This window comes from Canis lupus, chromosome 16, assembly GCF_048164855.1.
Source record: "Canis lupus baileyi chromosome 16, mCanLup2.hap1, whole genome shotgun sequence".
NCBI lineage: Eukaryota > Metazoa > Chordata > Mammalia > Carnivora > Canidae > Canis > Canis lupus.
The window spans coordinates 60429202-60456399 of NC_132853.1; the positions used below are offsets into that span (position 1 = coordinate 60429202).

At 49.1% G+C, this 27198-nt stretch overlaps 1 protein-coding gene across 3 annotated transcripts in view; it reads right to left on the reverse strand.

Annotated features, from left to right (window-relative positions):
• Positions 1-27198, reverse strand: part of NPLOC4 (NPL4 homolog, ubiquitin recognition factor) — a 64797-nt gene that overhangs the window by 3219 nt on the left and 34380 nt on the right. For all 3 annotated transcript variants that reach the window (XM_072781968.1, XM_072781966.1, XM_072781965.1), the window contains 5 exons: positions 22417-22577; positions 6785-6856; positions 3935-4030; positions 2600-2716; positions 1073-1175 (listed from right to left, as the gene is read on the reverse strand). In XM_072781968.1, coding sequence (XP_072638069.1) covers positions 1073-1175; positions 2600-2716; positions 3935-4030; positions 6785-6856; positions 22417-22577 — 549 coding nt within the window. The remainder of the gene's footprint in view (positions 1-1072; positions 1176-2599; positions 2717-3934; positions 4031-6784; positions 6857-22416; positions 22578-27198) is intronic.

A 27198-nucleotide genomic window follows, 5' to 3' on the forward strand; every position in this document is an offset into this window, starting at 1 on the left:
ATGGAGCCTGCTTCTCTCTCTGCCTGTGTCTCTGCCTCTCTCTCTCTCTAATATAAATAAATAAATCTTAAAAAAAAAAAAAAAAAAAGAAAGAAAACCTGACAAACAATGTAGCACAACCACTACTGAGGCGCTCCAGACCACCGATGCCCCAGGTATCGGTATCAAGAGAACAAGAGGTGTCCGCTAGGCTCCCTCACGGCGTAGGTTCCACTGGGGTCTTTTCTTGGCTAATTTTGGTTCTAGTACCTAACCCACTACACTGAGGAAACGGTATAAACATTTCCATGTATTTTCAAAGTTGTCTGAAGAGGGCATTCCAGTATTTCTCAGAGCCACAAAGGAAGGGACGCCACCAGCAGCCCACCACTCTGAGCCCTCTGCTGGCGGGGCGGGGATATCGGGAGCAGCTGCCCGGGAATGCAGCCCGGGAGGCTCTGCCTGGGGCTGCGAGGTGATGAGGGCCCCTGCGGACACAGATCCCTACATTCTATTCTGTAAGGCTTTTCCGCTTCATCCATCAAGAAAGGTCTGAGGACCAGGAGTAGGAAGGGAAAAAGAAAAGCCTGAGGAGTGCTGGCCTTTCAGCACTATGGTGAAACGCCAGGTTTCTGTTTATCTAAAACAGTGATATTCAAGCACCTGGATGGCTTAGTGGGTGAAGCACCTGCCTTCAGCTCAGGTTGTGATCTCAGGGTCCTGGGATCAAGTCTTGCGTCGGGCTCCCTGCTCAGCAGGGAATTTCCCTCTCCTCCTGCCTCTGTCCCTCCTGCTCATGCTCTCTCTTGAATAAAATCTTTTTAAAAAATTAGAAGACAAAAAACAATGCAATGACTTTCCAATTGCTCCTCAGATGCTGGATGATTAGCAAATCATCTGTACACATATAGGTACGAGCACAGAGCTGAACACCCAAGATCTGTGTGGCCTTGACAGTGTGCATGAGCAGCAATGAAAAAGTCTGTGTGCTTGTTGGACTGCCCTCGACACCCAGCTTGTGCTGGACCTCAGAGGCTTACAGAGTAGTGCCCAGTTCCCTGGGCTCTGGTGATGGGAGGGCAGGGACACTTACTGCACAGCTGCTCGATGGTGGCCCACTGCTCAGACTTCTTCCACGTCTGGGCGAGCTCCTCATTTCTGGTCCTCACTGCCTCCAGCAACAAGCTGATGCTGTCCTGCAAGAACCCAAAAATGAAGACTCCAACTTGCTGTGCGATGGTGGACACACTCTTGTTAATAAGACTCTTCTTCCCCAATGTCAAGACATACTCCAGAGGGAATTAAAAAAATCTCACAGGCTGTCACTATGAAACACAAAATGCCACACACTTAGGTCTATAAAATCAAGTGCTAAATTCAGAGCTAAACTTAAGTTCATCCTGAAGAGCTGCCCTCTGCCACAAGCAGACCACTATGCTCAACCACCGAGATACTGAGCTCACATCCCTTATCCTGAGAACTTGGATGCACAGACAGGAGCTCACGGCCATGGGGTCCACCCTCCACCCTCATGCTTTCCCTGGAGGCTCTCTGTCTTCTCAAACGTCTCTAGATCCTACACCTCCAGGGTCCAAGTACAGAAAATTAAAATAGTCTATACAATGAGAAACTACTAAAGCTTCAGGGGATCTCAGGGGCTCCCCAGAAAATGTTTTCCAACAGGTGACTGCCAAACAGTACATGTCTACTGACAAGCGGGCCTGGTGTGCAGAGCCCAGACCTCTGGCACCTGCCCGACTGGATGAGCAGTGGCCTGCACTGGGGCCGAAGGGCCACTCTCTGCGCTCAATGAGGCAAGCAGAGGCAGAGGGAAATCTTGGGGTACCTGATGTCAAATATATGAAGCAGGTAGTTTGGGGCCAAGATACAGACACAAGATAGACCGAACAGGATACAAGTGGGGACTGAGGCGCTTCTGCCCTCTGTCACCTTCAGGGAATGTGTCAAGTCAGGGGCTCAGAAGAAATTCATTCCTCTCACTCTGCTATTCCCAAAGGTCTCAAGCACCAGAAAGGCACACACTAAGTAAGGGCCTCCTGGGTGGACCCACTGCCCCTACGCTGCTCAGACAGCAGCCACTGTTGGTGACACTTGCTCTCGGCTCCCTGACAGCACGTCTTCAAAACGCCAACTATGCAGCTGTGGACTCAGGGCCTGGATGCCAGCCAACCTTCTGGGCCAAGGCAATAAAACCACAGTTGATTCAGGAGAAGAGGAGATATCAGTAAGAAGGAGGGCTGTGATTCTGAAACCGTTATAGAGTGCTGCATCTCTAATGCTCCATGCTAGAGGACAGAGCTCAATGTCCTCTGCTTCCCATGCAGTTATGACAAATGGAACTGTCCTCCATGGGGTGGGGACACGACACCGAGGCTTAGAGAAGCTGTTTCAGTGTAATTGCTAAATGTGGAAGCTCCATCTCTGTACCAAGAAGCCCCTTGTGAAAAGCCACTGCCCACAGGACCTAAGAGGGACTCTGACCCAGCTTCCCAGCCATGCTCTGGCTTGTGAGAAAAGGAAGCATCTTTTTTATAGCCAAACCCCACCTGGGGACCACCAAAGCCAGATATTCAGTCGGCACACACACTCAGGCCTGTACCTGCAGAGGCATGACCTCATTGGTGACCAGAAACAGCAGGAGGTGGAAATCCGAGATGGTATCCAGGAACACGGATGAGGTATTCTGGGACAGATAGGTGGCCAAACTGTGGAAGTCCTACAGTGGTGAGGGAGGAAACAAGTGAGCACGAGCGTCCCCAGACAGCCCTGGGTCCCAGCCCAGAGAGCCATCGTCCCCTCCTGAGACACGGCTGAGTGCAGAGCTCAGACACACACCACTCCCCATCCTGTTTGATAAACACTGATGGGGACCCAGGCCAGAGGGACACATGGCTGCAACATGAGCTGTGGCTCTATCCTCCTAGGAGGATGCTCTCAGTACACATGTGACTTATCGACAGGTGTAAGAGAACACAGTTATAAAGCTGACCCAGCTGGCAAATGCATTCACAAGGACAGATCGCCCCCCACCCGCCACCTCCAGGGGGATAGTGGGTTGCGGGAAGGGCTGACTTCGGGGCTAGGAGAAGACCTGCCTGGTACTCGCGGTTCACCTGTACTGCTGACCTTGGGTACTTGGACCGCGAGGATAGAGAGAGAGAGAGTGTTGGGGGGATTATGCAACATGACCGCCTTCAGCAAAACTAAACGCAGGCATTCAAGAATGCCACCCAGAAAGTGGCTCTGCACCTTTATAAGCACCCTGAGTCCCACAGATGGGCCATGAGGAGAGCAAAGCATCAGAGAGGTTTTGTAAGTGAAGCACCATGCTTCTCAAGAAAATATCCTTATATTCTTTTCTGTGATGCCTGTTAACAATTTGAACAAACATGTCCCAGACCATCCATGTGGCAGCAAGAGGCACCTGCAGGAGAGAGCAGGGGTCACGGCACAGGATGTGCTGCGTGAGACCCGCACCGAGTGCTAGAAAGCCTGGGTGGCCGGGCCACACAACGCCACACACGTCCTGGATGGTGCATGAGAGATGAAGCAGGGTGACAGGACAGGAAGCCAGAGCAAGCAGTGAAGTGACACATCTCCACAAGAAATGACGTTTGTTAACAAATAAAAAAGTTGTTAGGAGAGGACACGAGTGACAAATAAATTTGGGGAAAAAAAGAAGTCAAGTGAGAATGGCCCTTCTGGCAGATCCACAGGCCTGGGGCCTCATGGGGCTCTGTTCTGTGGTTATCTGTCAGCCCGGAGTGGATGTCAGGGTGATCAACAGTGTCTCAGAGACAGTCCTAGCTGGGCTTCGTCACAAGAATGAATCAGGAGAGTTTGAAACCTTGGTACTTTCTGGAAAAACAACACTGACACTAGATGAACAAGCAGTAGTTACTTTAAATTATGTTTCTAAAGACAAAGAGCTTACCTGTGTCTCACCCAATACATCCCGGTTTTCAATAGGAAATGGATTTTGTGAAATAGAAAAAGTATAAACTGGATCCTTGGGGAAAGTTGTTGTGATCTAATGAACAAAAACACAAATCCTTGATAAATTGTGCTGCCAACAGCGGTGAGGGCGGCCCCAGGTGCCCCAAACAGCCCTGAGCACAGCACCCACCCCTGAGCTCCGGCCAGAGTCCTAACTGTTCCCCACTGGACACAAGGGTCACCCATTAATGACACCCTAAATGAAAGCCCTAACACTCTGACTCTGGGAAGCAAACTGAAGGATCCCTGGTCACAAGTTTTAGGATCGTGCCATTTGTGGGCAGTTTGTGTGTGCTGGCCAGGCTTCCATCTGCCCAGCCGCTCACACAGAGGCCCTCCCCGTGGAGGAGCCAGAGAGTGAGCTCTGGGAACGCAGTGGACGGGGACAGAAGAACTCTCAGGGTCAGCCTTGATGCTGTGAGAGACACAATGACCTCCAGAGCTTGCAGAGGCCCCTCTGGACATACGGCACCACTGCACGGAGCCAGGGCATGTCGAGGCAGCAGGAGAACCCACGCTTCTGAGATGCAGCACACAGCCCTCCTGCTCTTCCCATCAGACAGGCTGGAGTCAAGAGCTTATGTCTGAAGGGGAACCTGAGCCCTTCATTTGGCTCAGACATGCTTTAGTAACAGCAGAGGGCATTTTAAATCTAACACATAATCAATAGAAACTACAGGGACAGTGGTAAATGTACAAGAATCAATACAAATATAGTTTTTCATTCCTCCTGGCAGACGCCTCTCCCCACGAAAGCACCCAAGTGTGAGCTATCAACCACCTTTTGGTTGACACAGCTTTTCCTCTACAATATGACACTAGCGGCAGCAGATTACACCTCATCCAGATTTAGGGTAGCTATTCTGGTTCCTTCGGGACTATTTCTAAAGAATGAAAATGTTGTTCTGGTCTGTTTTCTGCATCAGTGAAGGCAGCGGGCCGTTTCAAGCTGGCTGGCCCAGGATTTGCTGTGACTGTGCCAGCACTCTGAAGGACAAGCTGAGCCATCCACAGCATCTGAGACCTGAGCCCCACTGCTCTTTTAAAGATTTTATTTTTAAGTCATCTCTACACCCAACGTGGGGCTTGAACTCACAACCCCAAGAGCAAGTCACACTCCATCAACGGAGCTAGTAGCCAGGCGTCTCTCCCACCGTCTCTTCCCCTGGTCTTTTATCGACCAGACCATGCAGTTTGGGGACTCTGGCCACAACGCCGCGTACCTGCATGGCCTCTGTCAGCTACGGATCCTAAGCCTCAGTCTGTTCCTCTGTGAGACACAGATGACTCCGAGTGCCTACATCCACTAAGGCTCAGACACACAGGCCTTATTAGTCTTAGCTGCTGTCACAGTTCTAAAGACGCCGGAAGAGCCTTCCAGGCTGTAGAGACAAAGGTCTGTGGAAGCCACAGCACTTTTGCTTTGGGAGGGCAGGGACGATGGTGGGCCAGCAACAACAGAGCACCTACCAGGCAGCAGATGTGGAATTAAGAGACATATGTGTTAGACCTGAAACCTCCCCTTAGAGCATGACAGAACCAAAGTTCACTAGGCAGTCTGCGAATATCCCAGACGCCCACCTCGACCTGTGTTCCAACAGCCCCAACCCAGCCTGCCTCAGGTCATCTAGCCAATGCCCTGACACATCCACAGCACATCCACAGCAGCTCAGGGAAGGGGGCTCATTCATCCCTTCTCCTGCCTGAAACAGCAGCCTGCTCATGAGGGGGACTGCCCCAACCTCGTTCCATAAGAACAGAGAGCCTGGGTATCATAGGGCGGAATGTTCCCTCACAACCAAACTTTACTGACTCAACACACTAAGCAAGAACTCGGCCCATTTCTAAAAAGAAAGAGGTGGGGAGGCCACAAGGAAAGAAGACCTCAGAAAGTGGGCTTTAAATCACGCAGACTCCTCCTAAGTGTATGTTCCATCAATCTGTTTTCATCTTAATTACACCCTAGGTAGTCTAAAAAACAGATGCCTTTACGGCCTAGGTAATAAATACGTTCTCAGGAACTGTCAATTGGAATGGAGCACCGATGGGCTTGGCTCATGGGGACCTGCTGCTCCAAATGCAATGATATTTTACAACCTGAATCACATGCCCTTCCTGAGTCCAAATGTAGCCCAGAGAGATCCTTGCAGGCAGCGGTTAGGAAATGAACAGCCGCCCGTCCCCTTGGAACAGAGCTGATTGCTGCAAATGTGTTGGGCATTCATGCTGGAGTCCTCGACTGCCCTTTGGCCTGGGACCACACCTCCAGGACTAGAGCACGCCTCCAGAAAGGAGCTGAGACTGGGACCAGGCATTCTGGAGTTCCACCCAGGAAAGCACACTACCATCTCACTCAAGGACAATCATGGCTACCTGCCCCGGGGGACTGACTCAGGAGGAGAGTGACCCACCACCGTGAGCCCGGCTTTGGCAGCTGAGGTCTGAGTCTGGCCAGGGCAGCACCCGCACACACCGCACCATGCACAGTACCACACTGGGCTCGCTGACCTCCACAGGCTGCCTGGCCAGGTCAGTGGTCCTTTGTTATACTTTAGGTTTGGGAGAAGATAAATCCTAAGTTGTTTTTAAGGAAATAAAAACATAGAAACTAGAAGAAAAAGACCTTGAAATCACCAGCTTTTCATGATGACAGAAGCTCAATGATTCATATATTTCCCGGGTGTCCATCCTGGGCCAGGTATAGGGGCAACTGTCCAAGCTACTGCTGCTACCCTCACAGGGCCCCCACCCGGCAGCCCAGGGGGGTGGCGGGGCGCTGTACACTTACATCTATGATCAGATACTCCACGGGCAGGGGCCGGGCCAGCTGGGTGATCTCATTGCCAAACTTGTCTATGTCCTGAAACAGGAAATAAAAGTGAGCAGCATGAGCAAAGATGTGATCAGTGACATGGTTTATCTTTTACATGCTTGTCTTAGCTTTTGAATGACTACAATTTCTTTTTAAAGATTTATTTATTTGAAAGAAAGAGTAAGAGAGAGAGGACACAAGAGGAGGGGGGAGGAGAGGGAGCAGAACTGCCCCCCTCCGCTGTGCAGGACTCGATCCCAGGACCCTGAAATCATGACCCGAGCTGAAGGCAGATAGATGCTCAACCAACTGAGCCACCCAGGCGCCACCAATGACTACAATTCTTGCCTATGTGTATGAAAAGCAGACAGGATACTGTGCATGTTTTTGCTACGCATCCACCTTCTGTCATTTCCTGGAGCTCTGTATGATGATGGCCATAACATGAAAACCAGCCATGCTTTTTCTACCATGCGTAGTCTCTGCTGGGAGCCTATGTTACAGCCCCCTACCCAGCATACACATCAGGCCTCACACTAACGTTGCCCTGTGCAACACACGGGTCCAGGGCTCCCTCCCACCTGCCTCCCAGGCTACACCTGTTCCTTTCCATCCTGGACAAGCTCCCCACAATCTTGAGCCTAAATGCTAGCTCCTAATGATCTACTTACACCTCTGAAAACCCAACTTAATACACATACGTTAATAAAATAAATACATACACAAACGAGTACACACACACACAAATACGCAGACATGGAAAACCCCCACCACCAATCTGTCAAAGTCTAAACTTGTTTTGCTTTGTCAGATGCACAGAACATAAAGTTTAATTATGGGGAAAAATGGCCAGCATATGTTCATTAATCATAAAATGACAATTATATCTGATTTATGTCAAACATGCTGAGTTCAAACAGAGCTCTAAAATAAATTCATAAGAACCAACACTTTTCATTAAAGATTCTGTGAGAGGGGGTCATATTTTCTATCTAAATCATCATTTAACATCATATAAATCATTCACTGAGTCATATATAAATTATACATCCATAACTTCCAATTATGGGGCCTTCCATAAAAGTTTACATTTATTAAAGCTCTCAGACCCAAATGGATGCCAGGCAGGTCCCCCCTGAGGTCTGTAGGATGACGCAAGGCCACCCCAGCATATCCCACCTTTCCAGGGACGTCAGAGGCACGCACCGTCGTTCAAGACAACCTTCCCAGGCTGTTCCTAAGTTGAACCAGGTCTATCATCCTAATGGCAAGTCCGGAGGTCCTATTTGGCCCAGATCCTTTTGTTTAGAAATTTAAATTTCTGGTCTGCAATAAAGCTGTTTATCCATGCCTTCCTGACCTTTCTTCGATTCACAACTAAAGAGAGCTGCCAACCAGAGCCCGCCCCTCTGCTCTCCCAGGACACCGTCCAAATCTAACTACACAGGAAGCATTAGCACCCCATCAAAGGACACATTCCTGGAAACAACACACCATGCTTTGTCTGTCTGGCTTCTTTTGAAGTTGGAATTACTATCCACTCCATCTGGGTAAGAGTCACTTGTCCTTACACGTGACAGGTGGCTGCCCTGCGCTGGTTTCCACAGCAGTCAGGCCGAGCCCAGCTTTCTGTGGCTCTCCTGGCTTGGACGGGGGCAGCCTGAGACATGGGCCGGTGGAGTAGGTCCTGGGGCCCCAGAAGCGGCAGTTTCTCGATAAAGGAGATATGGTAGGAGGCGGGAATCAAATCCAATCACACTAAATCACCACTTCCAAAAATACACGCTTGCCCCTACAAGAAATAACCTGCAACAACTCATATATAATTAGCCCATCTGGAATTCATCTTCCAATCTAATTAAGCTCTAATATGCAGAAACATTCTTCCAGCACCTGTTCGCTTTCATCTTCCCCTCTAGGGATTTTTCTTGTTAAATGCCCCTCTCTCTTTTTTTTCTGCGTCATGCTATTCTCTTTCAAATTTAACTACCCAACTGTACCTTTCTGCTCCCCAAGAAAATAAAGGTGCTGCATCCCCCTCTGCTCCCCGGGGGGAGAACAGGTAACTTCTATCTTTCCCCCGTGCCTCCACGTCTATGTTTCTGCCAGCCAGTCCCCAGCCCTACACAGCATCTGAAAAGCAATTACTTTTTATAGGCGTCAGCAGATGTCGGGCTGGGGGAGGAGGGCCTCTGAATTCCCAGGTCGGCAGCCGACAAAGTGTCAGCGGTTTCATCTCCACGGGGAGGAAGTCTCTGGGATAGGCAAGGGCTGAGGTCCTCGGTGCCAGGCCACCTGCAATGGCCATGTCTGCAGATAGCTGCACCACCGTCGGGATAGTATAGAGAAGGCCAGGGATCTCTGTCTTTGTGGCAGGACAAGGACAAGCTCCACTGACCTGGTGGTGCCATCTTTCTTGGAAAAGGTGAACGAAATCCCTATTGTATTGCTTTTCTCTTTAAAGAATTGGTAAGAAGGATAACAAGTAACACCAGCAGCTTGACCTGAGACTTCACAGGATAAAGAAAAAAAATCAAAGTTCTCAGAACAATGTTTCTCAAAAGAATCACTGTCTAGGAAACAGTCCTGTCAATAAGCACCTACAGAGTGTCTGTCAGAGGCAAACAGAATCAGCAGCTAACATATATTAGGTGCTGGGGGTACACGGTCCAGGCTAGACACCACATGTATACAACCAGCAGGCCCCAGTGCATGAGGACATCAGGGGCTACCAAAGTGAGTTCATGTGCCTGAGGTGGAGTGCCTGGTAGAGGTGGGTGGAGGGGGTTAGAGACCCTGTCTACCCATATCAGAACCCCAGAGCTCAGCACTGGAACCTGACACACTCTGCTCTTCCACCCTGCGCTGGCACCGAGGTCAAACATTCCAACCCCACTCCCACTTGTGGGGACCCTGTGACCACAGGCTCCAGTCCTGCAAGTATCATGCTGAGCAAAACTTGCTACCTCCAACTCCAGAGAAAGAATGGGTACCACAGAATCCTTGTTCCTAGACTGGGACATCATGACAATATGTGGTTCAGAGTCTCTTCTCTTATTGGCAATTTCTTGATTGATAAATTTTCCTAAATAATGCCCATTATGTAGCAAACATAATCTCTTGTAATTAAAATATTTGTTTAAAAAATATTTACAAGTGCAGCGGTCTTTACCCTGAGAAATACAGAAACATATTATGGAACTATAATGGGGTGCCTGGGGGGGGGGGCTCAGTTAAGTGTCCATCTGCCTTCAGCTCAGGTCTTGATCTCGGGGACCTGGGATCGAGCCCCAAGTCGGGCTCCCTGCTCAGCGGAGAGTCTGCTTCTCCCTCTGCCCCTCCCTTAGCTGGTGCTCGCTCTCTCAAATAAATAAAATCTTCAAAAGGAAAAAAAAAAAACCCACAAGGAGAAAATGTAGGTAAATATAGAGTTATGGGGTAAAGAATTACTTCCTAAATATAATAACAAAGGCAGAAATTACCATGAAAAAGGATCTTTGAAATCAGAAACTATTTCACCATCTTTACAGGAAAAACATAAAGAAAATGACAGCCTGGCACGTGTCTCTAACATACGACAAAGGGTTAACATACAAAACCCAACAAACAATGCAGAAACAATGAATCACCTCACAAATACCCAGTGCTGCACACGCCAAGGCAATTCACAAAGGACACAGGAGACCCTGGGATGAAGCGGGTGCGGAGCAGGGTCCTGACAGAGCCACTGCGCCCACGCGCCAGCAAGGGCAGTGTGGTCTGCAGCCCAGTCTGCATGAGGGAACTGTGCCACCTTTTTGGAGATTTGGGAGAATGCCTAACACCCTTGAAATACAACTGTCCTTCAACAAATAATGACAGCTCTGGGGATTTGTCCTGAGTAATGTAGAGCACACACCAAAAGCAAGGTAAGGGATGGGCCGAGGATCACTGCTGAGAAGTGCCAGGTGCTGGGCACAAACCTGGGTCCCTCAACAGCCAGCTCCTTGAAGGAGGGACGACCCCCTCTGCCTCCGTGCCCTCCTCGCCGCTACACCTTGGATCCCACCCTCCTGCCCCACCGCCTGAACCAGCCCCACAAAGAGCCGAGTTCCATGGGGCGGTGGGGCTGCCCGGCCCGGCCGACTCCGTCCTCTCACTTCTCCTTGCAAGGCTTCCAGTGGAACTGACACCAAAAATGGCTTGCTTGGCTTCGTTCCTGGTCCCACCATCCCAGACCTCAAACACCAAACACTGGCCCCTAGGTCTCAGGGTGCTACTCACCGCAGTTATCTGACTCCAGTGCCCACCTGCTCACCCTGGCCAGAGACCTAGCTCCAGCCTGGGTTCCTCCCTGCCACCCCGGAGGCCTCCGGGGCACTCTGCCCAACGGCCACAGGGAGTGGACATGTGTCCCCTGCATTACAGCACCAGTCTTCTCACTGGGTTCCCCAACTCTGTGCCCAGAATGATCTACAACACTGACCTCCCACCCACAACCTGGTATCCAAGCACCTCCTATCACACATCACACTGCTTTCAGGCCCACCTCACATCTCCCTCCTGTGGCCATCTCCGAATTCCCCAGACCCTCTGCTCCACACCAGTCACCCCTTGCCACAGGACCAACACCAGGAGCACTCACGTGGATCATTTTTCTCATGTTACAAAAACCCCAAATGAGAAAACATCTTGTTCCCACTTCCCACACAAGCACTGTCCATCGCCTCCCACCTTTCCAGCAGACTCGGTTTTTGGCCGGCCTCTCCTTTAAATCCACACTAGCCAGCCCTGCGTTCTCTACACCAGCTGCTCGGGCCCCGATGGCCACATGGTGCCCACAATACTCTCATTCTGGGATTGTCAGCACCACATGACAAGGTACCTGTTTCTCGGCTTGGCTTCCTGGTGCCCCCTGGCATCCCGGGAGTGCACACTGTCTCTGCTGCGGCCCTCACCTGCCCCTGAATGCTCGTCTCCACCTCTCCTCCCCAACGATGGCATCCAGGCAACAGCCCCTCACACTATCCACACAGCACATCTGCAGACCCACTTCCAGGTACAACTCACTGTCCCAGGCTCCATACTCACCCACCCCCGGCCAGGGTGGTGTAGAGGCATGGGCCTAGGTCCAGAGCTGCACTGGCGCATGCAGGAGCCCTCACAGCACCCAGAACAACCGGAATAGCTTTCAGTTGTTACAGACGCTATGATTTAGCCACATCTTCAGTCATGTGCTCCTTCTTCTTCATAATCACATTTAAATGATTGACCTAGGGGCCCCTGGGTGGCTCAGCGGTGGAGCGTCTGCCTTCAACTCAGGTCATGATCCTGGGATCCTGGGATCCTGGGATCAAGTTCCACATCGGGCTCCCCACAGGGAACCTGTTTCTCCCTCTGCCTGTGTCTCTGCCTCTCTCTGTGTCTCTCATGAATAAATAAAATCTTAAAAAAATAAATGATTGACCTAAAGCAACAGTAAAAAAATGAGAAGTAGGCCAGATGCAGACAGTGGTTACTGCTCACCAGGCCTCCCTCGGGTCTTTCTATAGAGATCAAGTGTGCGACCACGAACCCAAAACTCTTGCTTTAAACTACAGAAGGAAACCAAATGGAGTGTAAAATGGCACAGAAAGGGAGAAAAGAAAATACCATACTCTCTTCTGCCCTGAACAGCCCCAAGATAACCCACATCAAGCAGTAGCTCCCTCAGGAAAGCACCTGCTTTTACAAACAACATGCCTTGGATGTCACTGCACGTCTTCCCGATCCTTACTTCTCCAGACTCACTGCCTCTCAATCACATCCCCTGCCCAGCCCCTCTTCATGGGTTGCACACCACCCGCCAGGGCATGCAGACCAGAGTGTGGCCAAACACTGCCCTCACAAAAGCCCCCCAAGCTCTCCGGGCCTGTCCTCTGTACACTGTACACACACCCACAGGAACATGAGCATCACCACCCACGTATGCTCACGCTGCATATACAGTTATGTATTGAATTTTACGTTTTGAGTTTTATCCTAGGTCCTTAAATAATTTTCAAGCACATGCCTTAAGTGGTCACAATATATTCTACCCAGTGACATATTTTAATTTAATGCCCCATTATTGGACTTTTAGGTGGCCTCCCATATTTGTTATCACAGATGACACCAAGAAGAGTAGCCTCAGGTGAACCTTGGTGCACGGCCCATTTGCAAGGCTGACTCTTAACCCAGCCACAGCCCACGGGAGGACCAAGAGGATTATTTCCATGTTTGCTTTCAGAGGTCTCTTTGCTCAAACTGTATTTTCCTAAAACATATGAGAAATGAATATCTCAAATCCTACAAGGCTATAAACAACTGTGGGAAGCATGGCAACCCTGCTCTCACTAACTAACAGCCAAATGAGCAATCCGGGAAAAAAACACAGCGTGATTTAAAGAAATAACACAGGCTCTGTGATCAAAGGGAGCTCACTTCCCAGGGCGCCTGGGGGGCTCAGTCAGTGAAGCATTGGACTTTGGCTCAGGTCACGATCTCAGGGTGCTGGGATGGAGCCCTGCAACGGGCTCCCTGCTCAGCGGGGAGTCTACTGGAGATTCCCTCTGCCCCGCCCCCCACTCGTGCTTTTTCTCAAATAAACAAAATCTTAAGGGGAGGGGGGTGCGCACTTCTTAAGTGCAAGAAATTTACAAGAATGGAAGTAAAAAGCACATTTTCAACCTGATAAAGGATATTACCAAACAAATAAAAAACCCACAGCAAACTCCTAGATAATGATGAAATCTTAAAAGCACTTCCTTTATGGAAGCCTGGGTGGCTCAGTGGTTGAGCGCCTGCTTTCGGCTCAGGTCGTGATCCTGGGGTCCCAGGATCGAGTCCCGCGTCGGGCTCCCCGCACAGAGCCTACTTCTCCCTCTGCCTGTGTCTCTGCCTCTCTCTGTGTGTGTCTCTCATGAATAAATAAATAGAACATTAAAAGGAAAAAAAAAAAAAAGCACTTCCTTTACAGTTAAAAATAAGACAACAGTGCTGGTCACTGGACGTTGTTCTGGAAGCCCTACCAACAGGAGGAGGCGAAATGAATGGGAAGGGAGAGACCATCGCCATTCCTAGATAATACACTCATCTGTGCAGAAAGCCCAGAGGAATATACATGTGAATTCAGAGGAACCAATAATAGATATCAAAGTTGCCAAACATTTATCAGTTTCAAATAGCTAAAACATAATTTAAAAAAGACGCTATTTATAATATGTAGAAACCGTAAGTATCAAGGAGCAATCTACAGGCAGGACCTCCATGCCGATGACCCTAAGTCCCTGAGACACTGGGGACATGGAGCAGGTGCAGCACCCCCACATTCGCAGGAGAACTCAGCACAGAAAAGGGGGCCATGAAGTCCTAGTAAGACTTGTTTGTTCTGGTGCAACTTGTGAGCCAGTTGTCTATCTTCTACAGAAGAGAAAAGGGTCAGGAGCAGTCAAGGCTCCTGAAGAAAAGTATGGTGGGGATATAAGCAATCAGGCACAGAGGGTAACCGTAGTCAGAGTGATGGTGAACACATAATATTGGTGCCAGCGGAGAAAACTGGCCAATGGAGCGGAGCAGAGCAGAAACACATCCTGGGCGAGGGGACACAGATGACAAAGTGCCACAGATCAACAGGGGTTGAAGTAGAGGGTTTTCAATAAATGGTGTTTCCAGTTGATTATCCAGAAGATTTTTTTAAAAATTAAGAAAGAAGTTGGGCCTCTGCCTCACACCATCCAGTGAAAAAAATTCCAGGTGGGCTAAGAGCTCAAATGTATAAGACAAAATCATAAACCTCGTACAAGACGATAGACTATCTTATGACTCAACATGCTAAACCCTAACGACAAGAGCCACAAAGCTGACCATGATGAAACATCAACCTCTGGCATCAAGACACCACAGAGAGGAAACATGAGCCACGTGAAGAGCTGTCACATGTGTCACTGACAAAGGGAAGAAATGGAATACCGGGGGACACTTACAAATCAACATGAAAGAGACACAACCAACCACCCAGGAAAAAAAAACAAAAACAGGAAGCCTACTTGAAATGCACATCACAGGACACAGGACACAGGACACGGGACATAGGACGAGCCAACACACAAAGACTCTGACCTCACTTACAATCAGGTGAGTAAAAGTCATAACACAACAAAGAGTGTGTGGAAGTCAGCAGTGGTTGGCACCTGTGCGCAGCCGGGGAACACTCTAGGGAAGGAGCCCAGCAAGCTTGGGGGGGAGCACAGTCTCAGATCTGTCGACTACAACAACATGCAGATCTAGGAAGAGAAGCTGGGGGTGGCAGCTCAGCGCTGTAGACTGAGGTCACCTCCTGGGAGAGAAAACGAGGGGAAGCACAGGAGGGTCCCAGGAGCTTCAGAGGCCACAGGAATATTGTAGTCCTTAAATGCCAGGTCAGACTTGGTATTATGTGATGTTTTATTTCTTAAACATATTTTATAGGTAATCTTTCCTATCTATTTGGTATTTAATTTTAAAAACTTCAAAAAGAATCAGATGGGAGCATAATTAATCTAAAGTGATGTATTCATTGATAGTATGCACGGAGGGCTTCCTAAGCAGGTGCCGGGATGGAGCCAGAGAGCCTGGGTGAGGAATCTAGGATGTAAAACATGCCGAGCTCCTCAACGTGAGGGCACCAGGTCCTGCCATCACCCACAGGCTCTCACACTTTCCTAAAAATGAAATTACTGTCCAAATGCTCAGAATGGCAGCCAGCAGAACCCTTGACCTCAGGTCCTAAAAACTAGTCAAAACACTGATTCTACATTACAAAACATCGTATCACAAATGCATCTTTGTAAGGTAGGAACTTTGGAGGGGGAGGAACTAACTCTATTTCTTGTATTGGTTCCCAGTGTGATGTGATTTGAGGTGTGAGCATTTAATAATAGTTTAAAACTGAAGTACCTGCTCCACAAACAGGATCTAAGGGCAGGGTGTGTGCTCTAGAGGCCAATCATTTTTATTAAACACCATGGAGGATGCAGGGGGAGAGAAGAGGAACCACTATACAAGGGGCTAGGAATCACTTCCTTGGAAGAATGATAGGAGTGCCCCTCCCCACCAGCTCCACTGCTCCCCCAAACCCGAGAGGCATCCAAGTGAGCTGTCACAGGAGAGCCCTACTCTGTCCTTCACCTGCACCAGTCTGGAAAGAGCAGGTGCAGCAGTGCCATCGTCCTTGGCTCCACAGGCATTTCCAGATAGTGGCTGACAAGAAGAGTTGGCCTGTGCCTTTGGACACTTGCCTCTGCTTGCTGGCCCAGCATTCAGGGCACCACCCCAGCGCTCCCGCAGAACCCGCAGACCCTTGAGCTGTGGCAACTGTGCTGACTCAGGCAGAAGAGAGCCGAGGAGGGTGCTGCTGAGTGGGCCAACACTCACTGCCCTGTCCCTTCCCGTGCCCGTGAACACGGACCCACCAACACAGACGATGTCATTCCACACAGGGACTGAGTGTCTGGGCGTTCCCGCCACCCACCACCCCAGCACTCTGGTACAATCAAGCACTGAATGATTTTCAGCAAAGACAAAGAATGAGCACTACACGCTACAGACATGGCTGGACCTGAAGACATTACAGAAAGTGGTGAAGAAAGCCCGTCACAACAGACGGTGCATGGGGTGACTCTGTCAGGACAACACACACACACACACACACACACACACACACACGGGACAAAGGACTGCCAGGAGTTCCGACTGCCAGGAGTAGTTTCGGAACGAGAGGCTTGGGGAGGGGTAGTTGTCATGCAGGGTTTCTGTTTGGGGGATAAAAGTATTCTAAAATCAGATGGTGGTGCACGAATATGTGTGAATATGCTAAAACCCAGTGAACTGTGCACTTTCGATGGGTGAATTATACTGTATGTGAGTTATATCTCAAAAAAGCCATTTTAACATTTAACTTGAGGGGTGCCTGGGTGGCTCAGTGAGTTGGCATCGGACTTTGGTTAGGGTCCTGGGATCCAGCCCTGCATCGGGCTCCCCGCTCATGCACACTCTCTCAAATAAATAAATCGTTAAAAAATCGTTAAAAAAATTAACTTGATAGAAATAATAAGTACTAAAACAATGACTAGAAAAGTACACACATCAAGTTTAAAAATTGCTGGAGGAATGGTGCCTTAGTGGCTTAGTCAGCTGAGCTTCTGACTCTTGGTTTTGGCTCAGGTTGTAGTCTCGGGGTCACAGGATCAAAGCCCCTTATCTGCACTGGGCACAGAGTCTGCTTGGGATTCTCTCTCTTCCTCTCCCTCCACCTCCACCCCAAGCTTTCTCCCTCCCTCCCCCTCTCTTAAATAAATAACCTTTAAAAAATATTTAGCCTCATTATTTTTTTTAAATTTTATTTATTTAACAGAAAGCAAGCACAAGTCGGGGGAGAGGCAGAGGGAGAGAGAGCAGCAGACTCCCCGCAGAGGAGAGAGCCCGACGCGGAACCCGATCCCAGGACCCTGAGATCATGACCTGAGCCAAAGGCAGATGCTTCACTGACTGAGCCACCCAGGTGCCCCTACCTTCCTGTTTCTTAAAGGTGAAGACACGCTGTTTTTTTATTGTTTTTTTTTTTTTTTTTAAGGATTCTATTTACTTATTCATTAGAGGCAGAGAGAGAGAGAGGGGCAGAGACACAGAGAGAGGGAGAGGCAGACTCCACGCAGGGAACTCGATGTGGGACTTGATCCCGGGACTCCAGGATCATGCCCTGGATCGAAGGCAGGTGCTAAACCGCTGAGCCACCCAGGGATCCTGTTTGATTATTCTTATTTACTGACTCTTTTGTATGTAGCTTATTTCACAACAGAAATAATTATGAAATGGATTACAATGAATTAAATCTTTATCACATATGCCTGGAAAAGAACTCATTCTGATGCAAGTAAACTTCAATAAAACAAAAAGGAGTAAGAAAAAAATCACACCTCACTGAAAATCAAGATACCAAAACAATTTAAATGGTACATACTCTAGAATTCATTTTCTTGACAAAAGCCATGAATATTAGTATCAATTGTTTAAGATTATTTCCTTCATAAACACAGTGTCTAAATACTCTTGGAGTGGGGCACCTGGATGGCTCAGGGGTTGAGCATCGGCCTTCATTCAGGGTGTGATCCTGGGGTCCTGGGATCGAGTCTCCCATGGGGTTCCGTGCAGGGAGCCTGCTTCTCCCTCTCCCTATGTCTCTGCCTCTCTGTCTTTCTCATGAATAAATAAATAAAAAATAAATAAGTAAATACACAGGAATAAAATCTCACTTGGTGGGCAGCCCGGATGGCTCAGCGGTTTAGCACCGCCTTGAGCCCAGGGCCTGATCCTGGAGACCCGGGATCGAGTCCCATGTCAGGCTCCCTGCATAGAGCCTGCTTCTCTGCCTCTCTGTCTCTCATGAATAAATAAATAAAATCTTTTTTTAAAAAAAATCTCACTTGGTGTAGACACTTGCTTACTTAAGAAATGGATCTCAAAGGTGTCCCGGGCCCACAGCACGGGAACCCAATGGGCTGGAACATGTTCCAACTTTCCAAATGCCACCCCCAAGGCCCTCCTGGCAAATCAATTCCCAACATGCATTTTCTAGTTAACAACTCTGGAAGGGGCATCACCTCCAACGTTCTCTGCACAATGAAGGGCTCAGCAGAGACAGCATAAGAGGGAAGCAAGCCATCAGGCCAGGTTTCACGCAGGGCATCTGGCTCACCAGACAGGATACTTTCCCCGTGTGCTAGGAGCGCTGCATCTCTTGAGTGTTTGCAGGGATGACAAGCTCTTCCCAGAGGTGTCTGCTGCCAGGACTCTGCCCTCAGATGGGCCATGCCCACGCCTCTGCCATCTACTGGCTGCGTAAGCATCTTTGTGCCTCCACTTCCCCACCTGGAAAAGGGACAACAGTACCCCTAACACCACCTAACCCTGTAGGGTGCCATGAGGACGAGGGGAGATGCCGACAGCTCTCAGAAAGCCTGCAGCCCGCTGGAATTACAGTTTCCGTTGGCTCCCTGTGTCTCTACTGGCCACTCAGGGCCACATTACTGAATGAGAGCAAGGCCCTTCTCAGGAAGGAAGGAACACCTGAAATCCACCCCCTCCAGCCCCACACCATGGTGTCCATCCAGCCTCCAGGGCCTGGAGACACACACACAACATGCACAAGAGCTCCCACAAACACCACAGAAACACAGGACTTCCAAGCTGCATTTTAAAAGCTGTCAGAGCGCTGTGGGCATAAGGGTGGCAAGGGTGGCAAGGGTGCCGAGGACCAACCTCCGGGGCGGGGGTGGGTGGGATGCCACCCAGGGGTGAGGATACGGCCCCCGGCAGATGTCTACAGGAGAGTGCACGCAGCCAGGCCTTTCTCGCAGGTGTGAGCTGGGCTGCAGCTACAAACCGGACACCAAAAGGGGCTGGAGGGTCCACCCAGCTACGCAGACACGCTGACGCTGAGGCACACAGGAGGCCATGCACCCGGAGGGCAGAGAACAGCCTCTGCAATCCCACGGAGCAGGCACGCCTTATCTCACTGCACTTTGGTGTCCCGCGCTTCACCAGCACTGTGAGGTTTTACAAGTTGAAGGTTTGTGGCCGCCCCATACTGAGTAGGTCTATAGGCACCATTTTTCCAATAACATTTGCTTACTTCGTGTCTCTGTGCCACATTTTGGTGACTCCTGCATTATTTCAAACATCTTTGTTTTCTGTGTTTTTTTAAAAAATATTTTATTTCTTTGACAGCAAGGGAGAGGGAGGGAGAGAGCACACTTGCACACAAGCAGGGTGAAGGCAGAAGGAGAGAGAGCAGCAGACTGCCCCCAAGCACAGAGCTCGATCATGACCTTAGCGCAACCAAGTGAGCCACCCAGGCACCCCTCAAACTTCTTTGTTATTATGTGTTAGGACAGTCTGTGATCAGGGATCTCTGATATTACATAAACTTGATGAGGCAGCAGCAGCATGTGAGAGAACTGACTCCCGATTTTGAAAGCAGCTCTCCTGTGGGTAACCTGCTATCATACAGCATCATCTGCTACAGGAAACTCGTTCATGAAAGGAACAAGTGACAGAGCAAGCTTCACTGCAACCCTAGTGTAAGAACTTGCCACAGCTACCCCAGCCTTCAGCAGCCAACCACACTGAGGCAAAAAGATCATGACCTGCTGAAAAAGCTCCAATGATGCTTAGCACTTCTCGGGAATATCTTTTTTTTTTTATTTTTATTTATTTATGATAGTCACAGAGAGAGAGAGAGAGAGAGAGAGAGAGAGGCAGAGACACAGGCAGAGGGAGAAGCAGGCTCCATGCACCAAGAGCCCGACGTGGGATTCAATCCGGGTCTCCAGGATCCCGCCCTGGGCCAAAGGCAGGTGCTAAACTGCTGCGCCACCCAGGGATCCCAAATATCTTTAATTTAAGGTATGTACATTGTTTTCTAGACATCCTACTACACGTCTCACTTTTGCGTGCGCTGGGAAACCAAAAAAATGCCATCTGGCTGGTTTTATTGCCCTATCTGCTTTATTGTGGTGGTCTGGAACTGAACCCGCAATATCTCCAAAGCGTGCCTGTGCTCAAGGCAAAAAGTACTGCCGGTAGGAGGGACCGAGAAACAACACAGGTGAACAGGGAAAACCCAGACAGAGTACTGAGTGAAGTATGGAGTGACGCTGAGGCTCTCCCCACTCCTGAGAGCACGAGGGGTTAGGAGTTCTGGTTCTGTCCCTGGTGGAAGGCCACTGCTGCAGATAGAAGCCAGTTCTGCACGGGGCTGGGATGACCACATCTTAGACACAGGGGGTTCAAACACACAGCCATTCTCCCTGTCAAGATGATGCAAATTTCAGGAGTGTACAGGGTGGAATTTTGCAGATAGCATTAAGGTCACTAATCCAGGGACACCTGGGGGGCTCAGCGGTTGAGCGTCTGCCTTCAGGTCAGGGTGTGATCCCGGGGTCCTGGGATTGAGTCCCGCATCGAGCTCCCTGCAGGGAAGCCCGCTTCTCCCTCTGCCTGTGTCTCCACCTCTCTCTGTGTGTCTCTCAGGAATAAAAAAATAATGCCTTAAAAAAAAAAAAAAAAGAAAAAAAAAAGATGACTAATCCACTGACTTTCTTTTTTTTTTTTCCACTGACTTTCAAGTCAGAAGACGACCTTGGAGCAGCTAGACAGGCCAGATCGAAAGACATGAGCCTGTCAAGTAGTGCAAGGGAAGCAGCAATCAGAGGAACACACTCCTGGCAGGCCTCCAGGGAGAAGCAGCAGACTGCCTCTCTGTGAAGCGCGTGGGGCGAGGTGCCCAGGTACTTGGTGCTGCCAACATCTCCCTGCAGATAATAATATCAGAGCCCCCCCCCCAAAAAAAAAAATAATAATAATATCAGAGCCCAATTGACACCGCGATGGCTGAGCGCTGCCCAGAGCCAGCGCTGTGAGTGAACACAGCACTGTGGTTACGGCAACCCTGTTTGTAGCGACTTGTTACGGCTGCCACACGAGATGAATACAATGGCCAAAAATGACACAAACACACAGACCCAAGAAGCTCAAAAAACCCCAAATTCAGGACAAATGAGGAAAACTACCCAAGCACATCAGGACCAAGTTGCTTGAAAGCAGTAAGAAGAGGAGAACGTAAGAAGGAGCAGCAAGAAAAGTCTTATTATGGATGAAGGAACCCATGAGGGGGACAGCTGGATTCCCGCTGGAAACGTCCAGAGTCACAGTGACACCAACCCATCAATCTAGCATTTTTTTTTCTTAAAGATTTTATTTATTTATTCATAAGAGACAAAGAGAAAGAGGCAGAGACACAGGCAGAGGGAGAAGCAGGCTCCCTGAGAGGAGCCCGATGCGGGAATCAATCCTGGGTCTCCAGGATCACACCCTGGGCCAAGGGTGGCGGTAAACTGCTGAGCCACCTGGGCTGCCCCCTAGTATTCTTTATACAGTGAAAACAGCCTGCAAAACGAAGACAAGATAGCCTCCAGACAGACAAAAGCTGCCTTGCAGGAGAGAGAACTGAAGGAACCCTCCAGGCAGCAGGACGGTACTGGGGAGAAACGCAAAGGCTGCCCACTCGGGAACCAAGAAGGGACCTGGCCTCGAAGCAGGAACAATGGACTCTCCAGTCGCAGAGGAGAGCACCTAACTCCTACCTGTTCAAGCAGGACATTCTTCAATGAAAATAGCTTTAATAGCTCTCGCAAGAAACAAAGATTTAGTAATGGACGATGATGCGTCTAAATTGTTAGCTCACACGTTGGTGTCCTGAGGAGAGTGCGTGGATGAATCACATGGCTCCATTTTCTACTCCTGCTGAGGCTGATGTATCCACTTTTCTCACGTTCAGAAATGGAAATTGTGTCTGTGTGGCAACGGTTTGATCTGATCACATATCCCCAGCCCAGCGCATGTTATTTCTACTTTCCGTCAGAAGCCCCAAACGTGCTCTGGCAATGCCTTCACCCACAGAGTGGGTTCTGAGCCACCAGAGGACAAGTGGCTGACAGGACAGTGGAGTCTGACACAAGTCAGCATTCAGCTATTCCCCACCCACAATTCTCTCTGCGCCGTGGTGTTTTTACCTTATAGAACACATCGGGCACATACTGCTCGCTGCTGGACTCCTTGGCATAGCCGAGCTCAGGGGCATCCTTGCAGGGCAGCAGGCACTCGTCACGGACCAATGCCATGCACTGATTGGAGACCTGGTACCCTTCAAAGTGGACCTGGTTGTCGGGACCACCTGCGAGAGAGAGACCTTCATGGAAAATCCACCAGAGAAGACTCAAACCAAGTCTGTATCTGTTACTCATCACTTTGGACCAACACAACGAAAAGACCCTCCAGAGTCTGTCTTGGGCTAAGAATTCAAAAATGTCGGACAATAACCTGTTGAGTAGCTTGAGCACACAGCCTCGGATGCAGAGCTGGGAGACGCCACCACAGCTCCCCCAACAGGTCTCTAATACCTGTTCCAAAACTATGCGTGGTGTCACCACGTACCGCGGCTCTGATTTACAAACACCAGAGGCAAGAATGGCAGACAGAGCCCTCATCCCAGCAAACTTCCGAACTTGAGTGAATGGAGTGGGGGGATGGAGACGGACAGGACAAATGGTGAAAACAATGCCAGTGTCTGTACCGTCAGCTCTACCCCCAAGATGCCTGCAGGGCCACCACACCATCATCCAGCACCCCTCTCAGGAGGTGTGGACACGGCACAGAGCCAGGGCCAGCACGCAAGGGGCCTAGGTTGTGCTGCTGCCTTCACTGTGCCTTTCACCCCTACCTCTCTCTTCAATCGTCATGCCATAAAACCTGCAATGTGACTTAAAATTAGGGACGTGGATAGCGCAAAAGCTGCTAAGAGTGAACCATTCGGTGAAGTTAAGCTGAGCAGGAACCTAGCTGAGATGAGATCCTAAAGAGATGGATGGGCACCCTGTCAAAGGTGGACCCTGAGCCTCTAGAAGAGGTAAGAGCAACAGTGCACATGGCGGACTCCTACCGCCACACACACACGTGCGCTCCTGCCATCAGGTTATATGCTCTGACAACTTTATTGTCTGGAATTATTTAGTTTGGGAGAATTAAAACCACCGTCAAAAAAAACAAACAAACCATGCTCAACATCTCCATTTTAGTTTCTTTCACAAAAACAAAGTTAGTTACTGATCAGGGAATAGAAAATTTTCCCCAAAAATAAAAAAATTTTCAAAAAAATTAAAAAAGAAAATTTTTCCATCTGGCTTTCAAACATTTACCAGATCTGGTGGAAAAACAGAGAACTGTGAAGGATTCGGGCAGAACCAGCTAACAGGGCACAAGCCAGGGGCCTGCCATCTGCTCGAATTTGCACACCAGAGGTCGATAGTAGCTGGCTTCCAGAAACGCAAATGGGCTCCAGAGGCCCACTCAACAAACAAGCCTAGTTCCAAAACTATGCGTGGTGTCACCCTCCCTCACACACTCAGGAGAGCTGGCTGTGACCACTCACTAGCGTCGAGGCAGCAGATACAGGTCGCTTCACCCCCTGGTGTGCTCAGGGTTAGGAATACCATCCCTGGGGATCCTTGGGTGGCACAGCAGTTTAGCGCCTGCCTTTGGCCCAGGGCGCGATCCTGGACACCCGGGATCGAATCCCACATCAGACTCCCGGTGCATGGAGCCTGCTTCTCCCTCTGCCTGTGTCTCTGCCTCTCTCTCTCTCTCTCTCTCTATGTGTGTGACTATCATAAATTAATTAATTAATTAATTAATTAAAAAAAAAAAAGGAATACCATTCCTGCACCAAAGATGAGTGCAATGGTTTAGAAGGGGCAGCAGGGAAGGCAGTGAAGGAGCACAGTGACGCCGACCCCTGTGTGTGCATCTGGCTCTTGTTTAACCTTGGGCGTTGTAAACCTACACTGGCTCTTAGACTGATCATTAAAGTGTGATGGGTCATTAGAGAAAAAAAAAATCTCTTTGAGATTTCTCTTTGAGAAACAGAAAAATAGAAAGCAGTATTTGTGAAATTGAAGGCTGTTAAAAAAAATAAAAAGCAACATTAGGGGGTCCCTGGGAGGCACAGTCAGTTAAGCAACTGACTCCTGGTTTTGGCTCAGGTGCCCCAAGTCCAGCTCCGAGTTCAGCAGGGAGTCTGCTTGGAGTTTCTCTCTCTCCCTCTGCCCCTCCCCATGCACAAACTCTCTAAAATAAATCTTAAAAAAAAAGGGCAACATTAGTCCACATGGAAGGCAACGAACAGGATCAGGACCAGTGGATGATCTAGGTAGACAAGGCAGGGTGGCCTCAGGTAAATTCCAGGCCAGCCCAACTTACCCTGCATCCTCTGCAGAACCAGCTGATTGCCCCAGTGCCTGAAAGCTCACCCTTGGCTATCTCTTCAGCTGCTGCCAGGAACTGGTCTCCTTGGCTCCTCCCAGGCCATCAGTTTGCCTGTGATTCCCCAGGGCCTGAGCCCAACCCACCTTTCTGCCTAGTACCTCACCCTTTGGTTGCCAGGTATAATCTCTTTCTAGCTCTCTTTAATAAAGACAAAGGACTGATTTAAAAAAAAAAAAAGATTTTTGAGATTAAACAGGCAGGTTTTTATTATCATATGTAACAATTCTACGAAAACTCAATGGTATTGTGGTTAGGTATTACTTCCTATCTTAAAGTCTTTCAGAGCTTTGGGTAGACAGCATCTTAAAGCATCCGATATATACAACTCTTTTTCTGATCTTAAGTGCCGGTTGTCACCAATCTTCACACAAAATGGTTTTCTTTTCTTTTCTTTTTTTTTTTTTCCCTACTGCAGTTAAAGGGCCATTGCTGGTCAGGTGAAGAGGGAACGTTTGGCTCTCCATTCAAGATGTTAATCAAAATAATGCAAAGTAAATAAAAAGGCAGATTCAAAGAGAGGAATTGCAAGCTCTCCTTCTCTATGTGGAGGAACAAGACACCAAGTTCTAATGGGTTTCTTTACCCTTTCCGGAAACCCAATATTGGCTGGGCTGTAGAGGCAGTGGGACAAGCTAACAATATGATTGTTTCCTTCTCAAGTCAATCTGCAAAGGAAACCTGCATGTGGGAGGAAAGGGCCTGTTGCAGAAGAACTCTGTGCCTGGGAGGCAGCCTCAAGAAGGGAATCTCACGGCCCAGAGATGTGGATGGGTGGCCAGGGTGGCCAGCCTACCAAGGCACAGAGATGCCAGCATCGGGGCAAGGAGTTTACACTTGGGCTAAATTATGCATCCTCCTTCCACTAGATCCGTCACTAGATCCATTTCCAAAGAGCAAACCCACACATACTTCTCTCTTCCTCCACAGGTCTCAAGCTAGAGTTGTTCTTGGCAGGGAAAGGCAAGGGGGAGCCTGCAGCTTCAGCAGCAGCTCTAGGGGAGCTGCGAGCACATTGCCTGCAGAAGCACCATAAAGCCCAGATGCAACAGTCTCCTGGGCAATGGTTACAAACACACAGGCCAGCTCCTTCCCAGCCCATCAGGAACTCAGGGATGGGGTACAGCAAGCACAGCTCAAACAGCTCCACAGGGCAGCAGGGAAGGTAGGGAAGGAGCACAGTGGGGCCGCTCCGTGTGTGCTTGTGGTCAAAAACCACTGACGCAGGGGAACAGCAAACTGTTTGGAGGTACAAGATGTACGATGCTGTTGGGGTACCTGGGGGCTCAGTCAGCTAAACATCTGCCTTTGGCTCAAGTCATGACCTCAGGGTCCTGGGATCGAGCCCTCCTTGCTCAGCAGGGAGTCTGCTTCTCCCCCTGTACCTCCCCTGCTTATGTTCTCTCTCAAGTAAATAAAATCTTAAAAAAAAAAAAGAAGAAAAAGATTCAACCATATTTTATACATATGCATAAAAACAAACATGGAGTTTTAATCCATGGTGAATCTTTAGGAGTGTGAGAACAAGTTAGCAGAAGGAAGGGGACATGTTCACATGTTCAGGTAAGACTTCAACTAATTCACACTAGCATGTGAAAGATGCTGCCACTGCCTCTCATGCCTCAAAAGTACCTTTCCTTTCAAAAAGAAAGTGACTAATCCACTTGCATCTTAAATCCATGGATCTTTAAAAATCAGGCAGTGTTTCTCTTCATGATTCTCAGTGTGACAGCCTCAACTGGGATTAACAGGGGATCCAGTAACTTACATGTTTGGGCTACTTGTAAACTGGTTTTGTTCAGTTGGGAGTGCTTCTTTCTACAGAACTAGGGGAAGGTTGACTACCATGAACAAATTGGGTTATCAATTCTGTGACAGTAGAAACCAGGTCTTCATAGGTTCCAGGTTAGTGTTTACTTTAAAAAATTGAGGGATGCCTGGGTGGCTCAGTGGTTGAGCCCCTGCCTTTGGCCCAGGGCGTGATCCTGGAGACCTGGGATTGAGTCCCACATCGGGCTCCCTGCATGGAGCCTGCTTCTCTCTCTGTCTGTGTCTCTGCCTCTCTCTGTGTGTGTCTCTCATGAATAAATAAATAAAATCTTTAAAAAAAAAAATTTGACCAAATAGACTAGGCTTTCATGAGTTGGTTCTCCAAGTTTAAAACTCCTATTTGTTTTTTATTTTTTAATTTATTTATACTTATTTATTTGAGAGAGAGAGCAAGAGTGAGCACGCTAGGAGGAGAGGGAGAGGGAGAAGCAGACGCTTTGCTGAGGAGGGAGCCCGAAGTGGGACTCAATCCCAGAACCCTAATCATGACCTGAGCCAAAGGTACATGCTTCACTGACTGAGCCACACAGGCACCCTTAAAATTCCTATTCTTTTTAAATTGTATAGGCCTATGGCCAGTTTTTTCCTAAGCCAACATATGTAAAGCTTGTTAAAGATTGTGATAGTACCTTTTTATGGGCCACAAT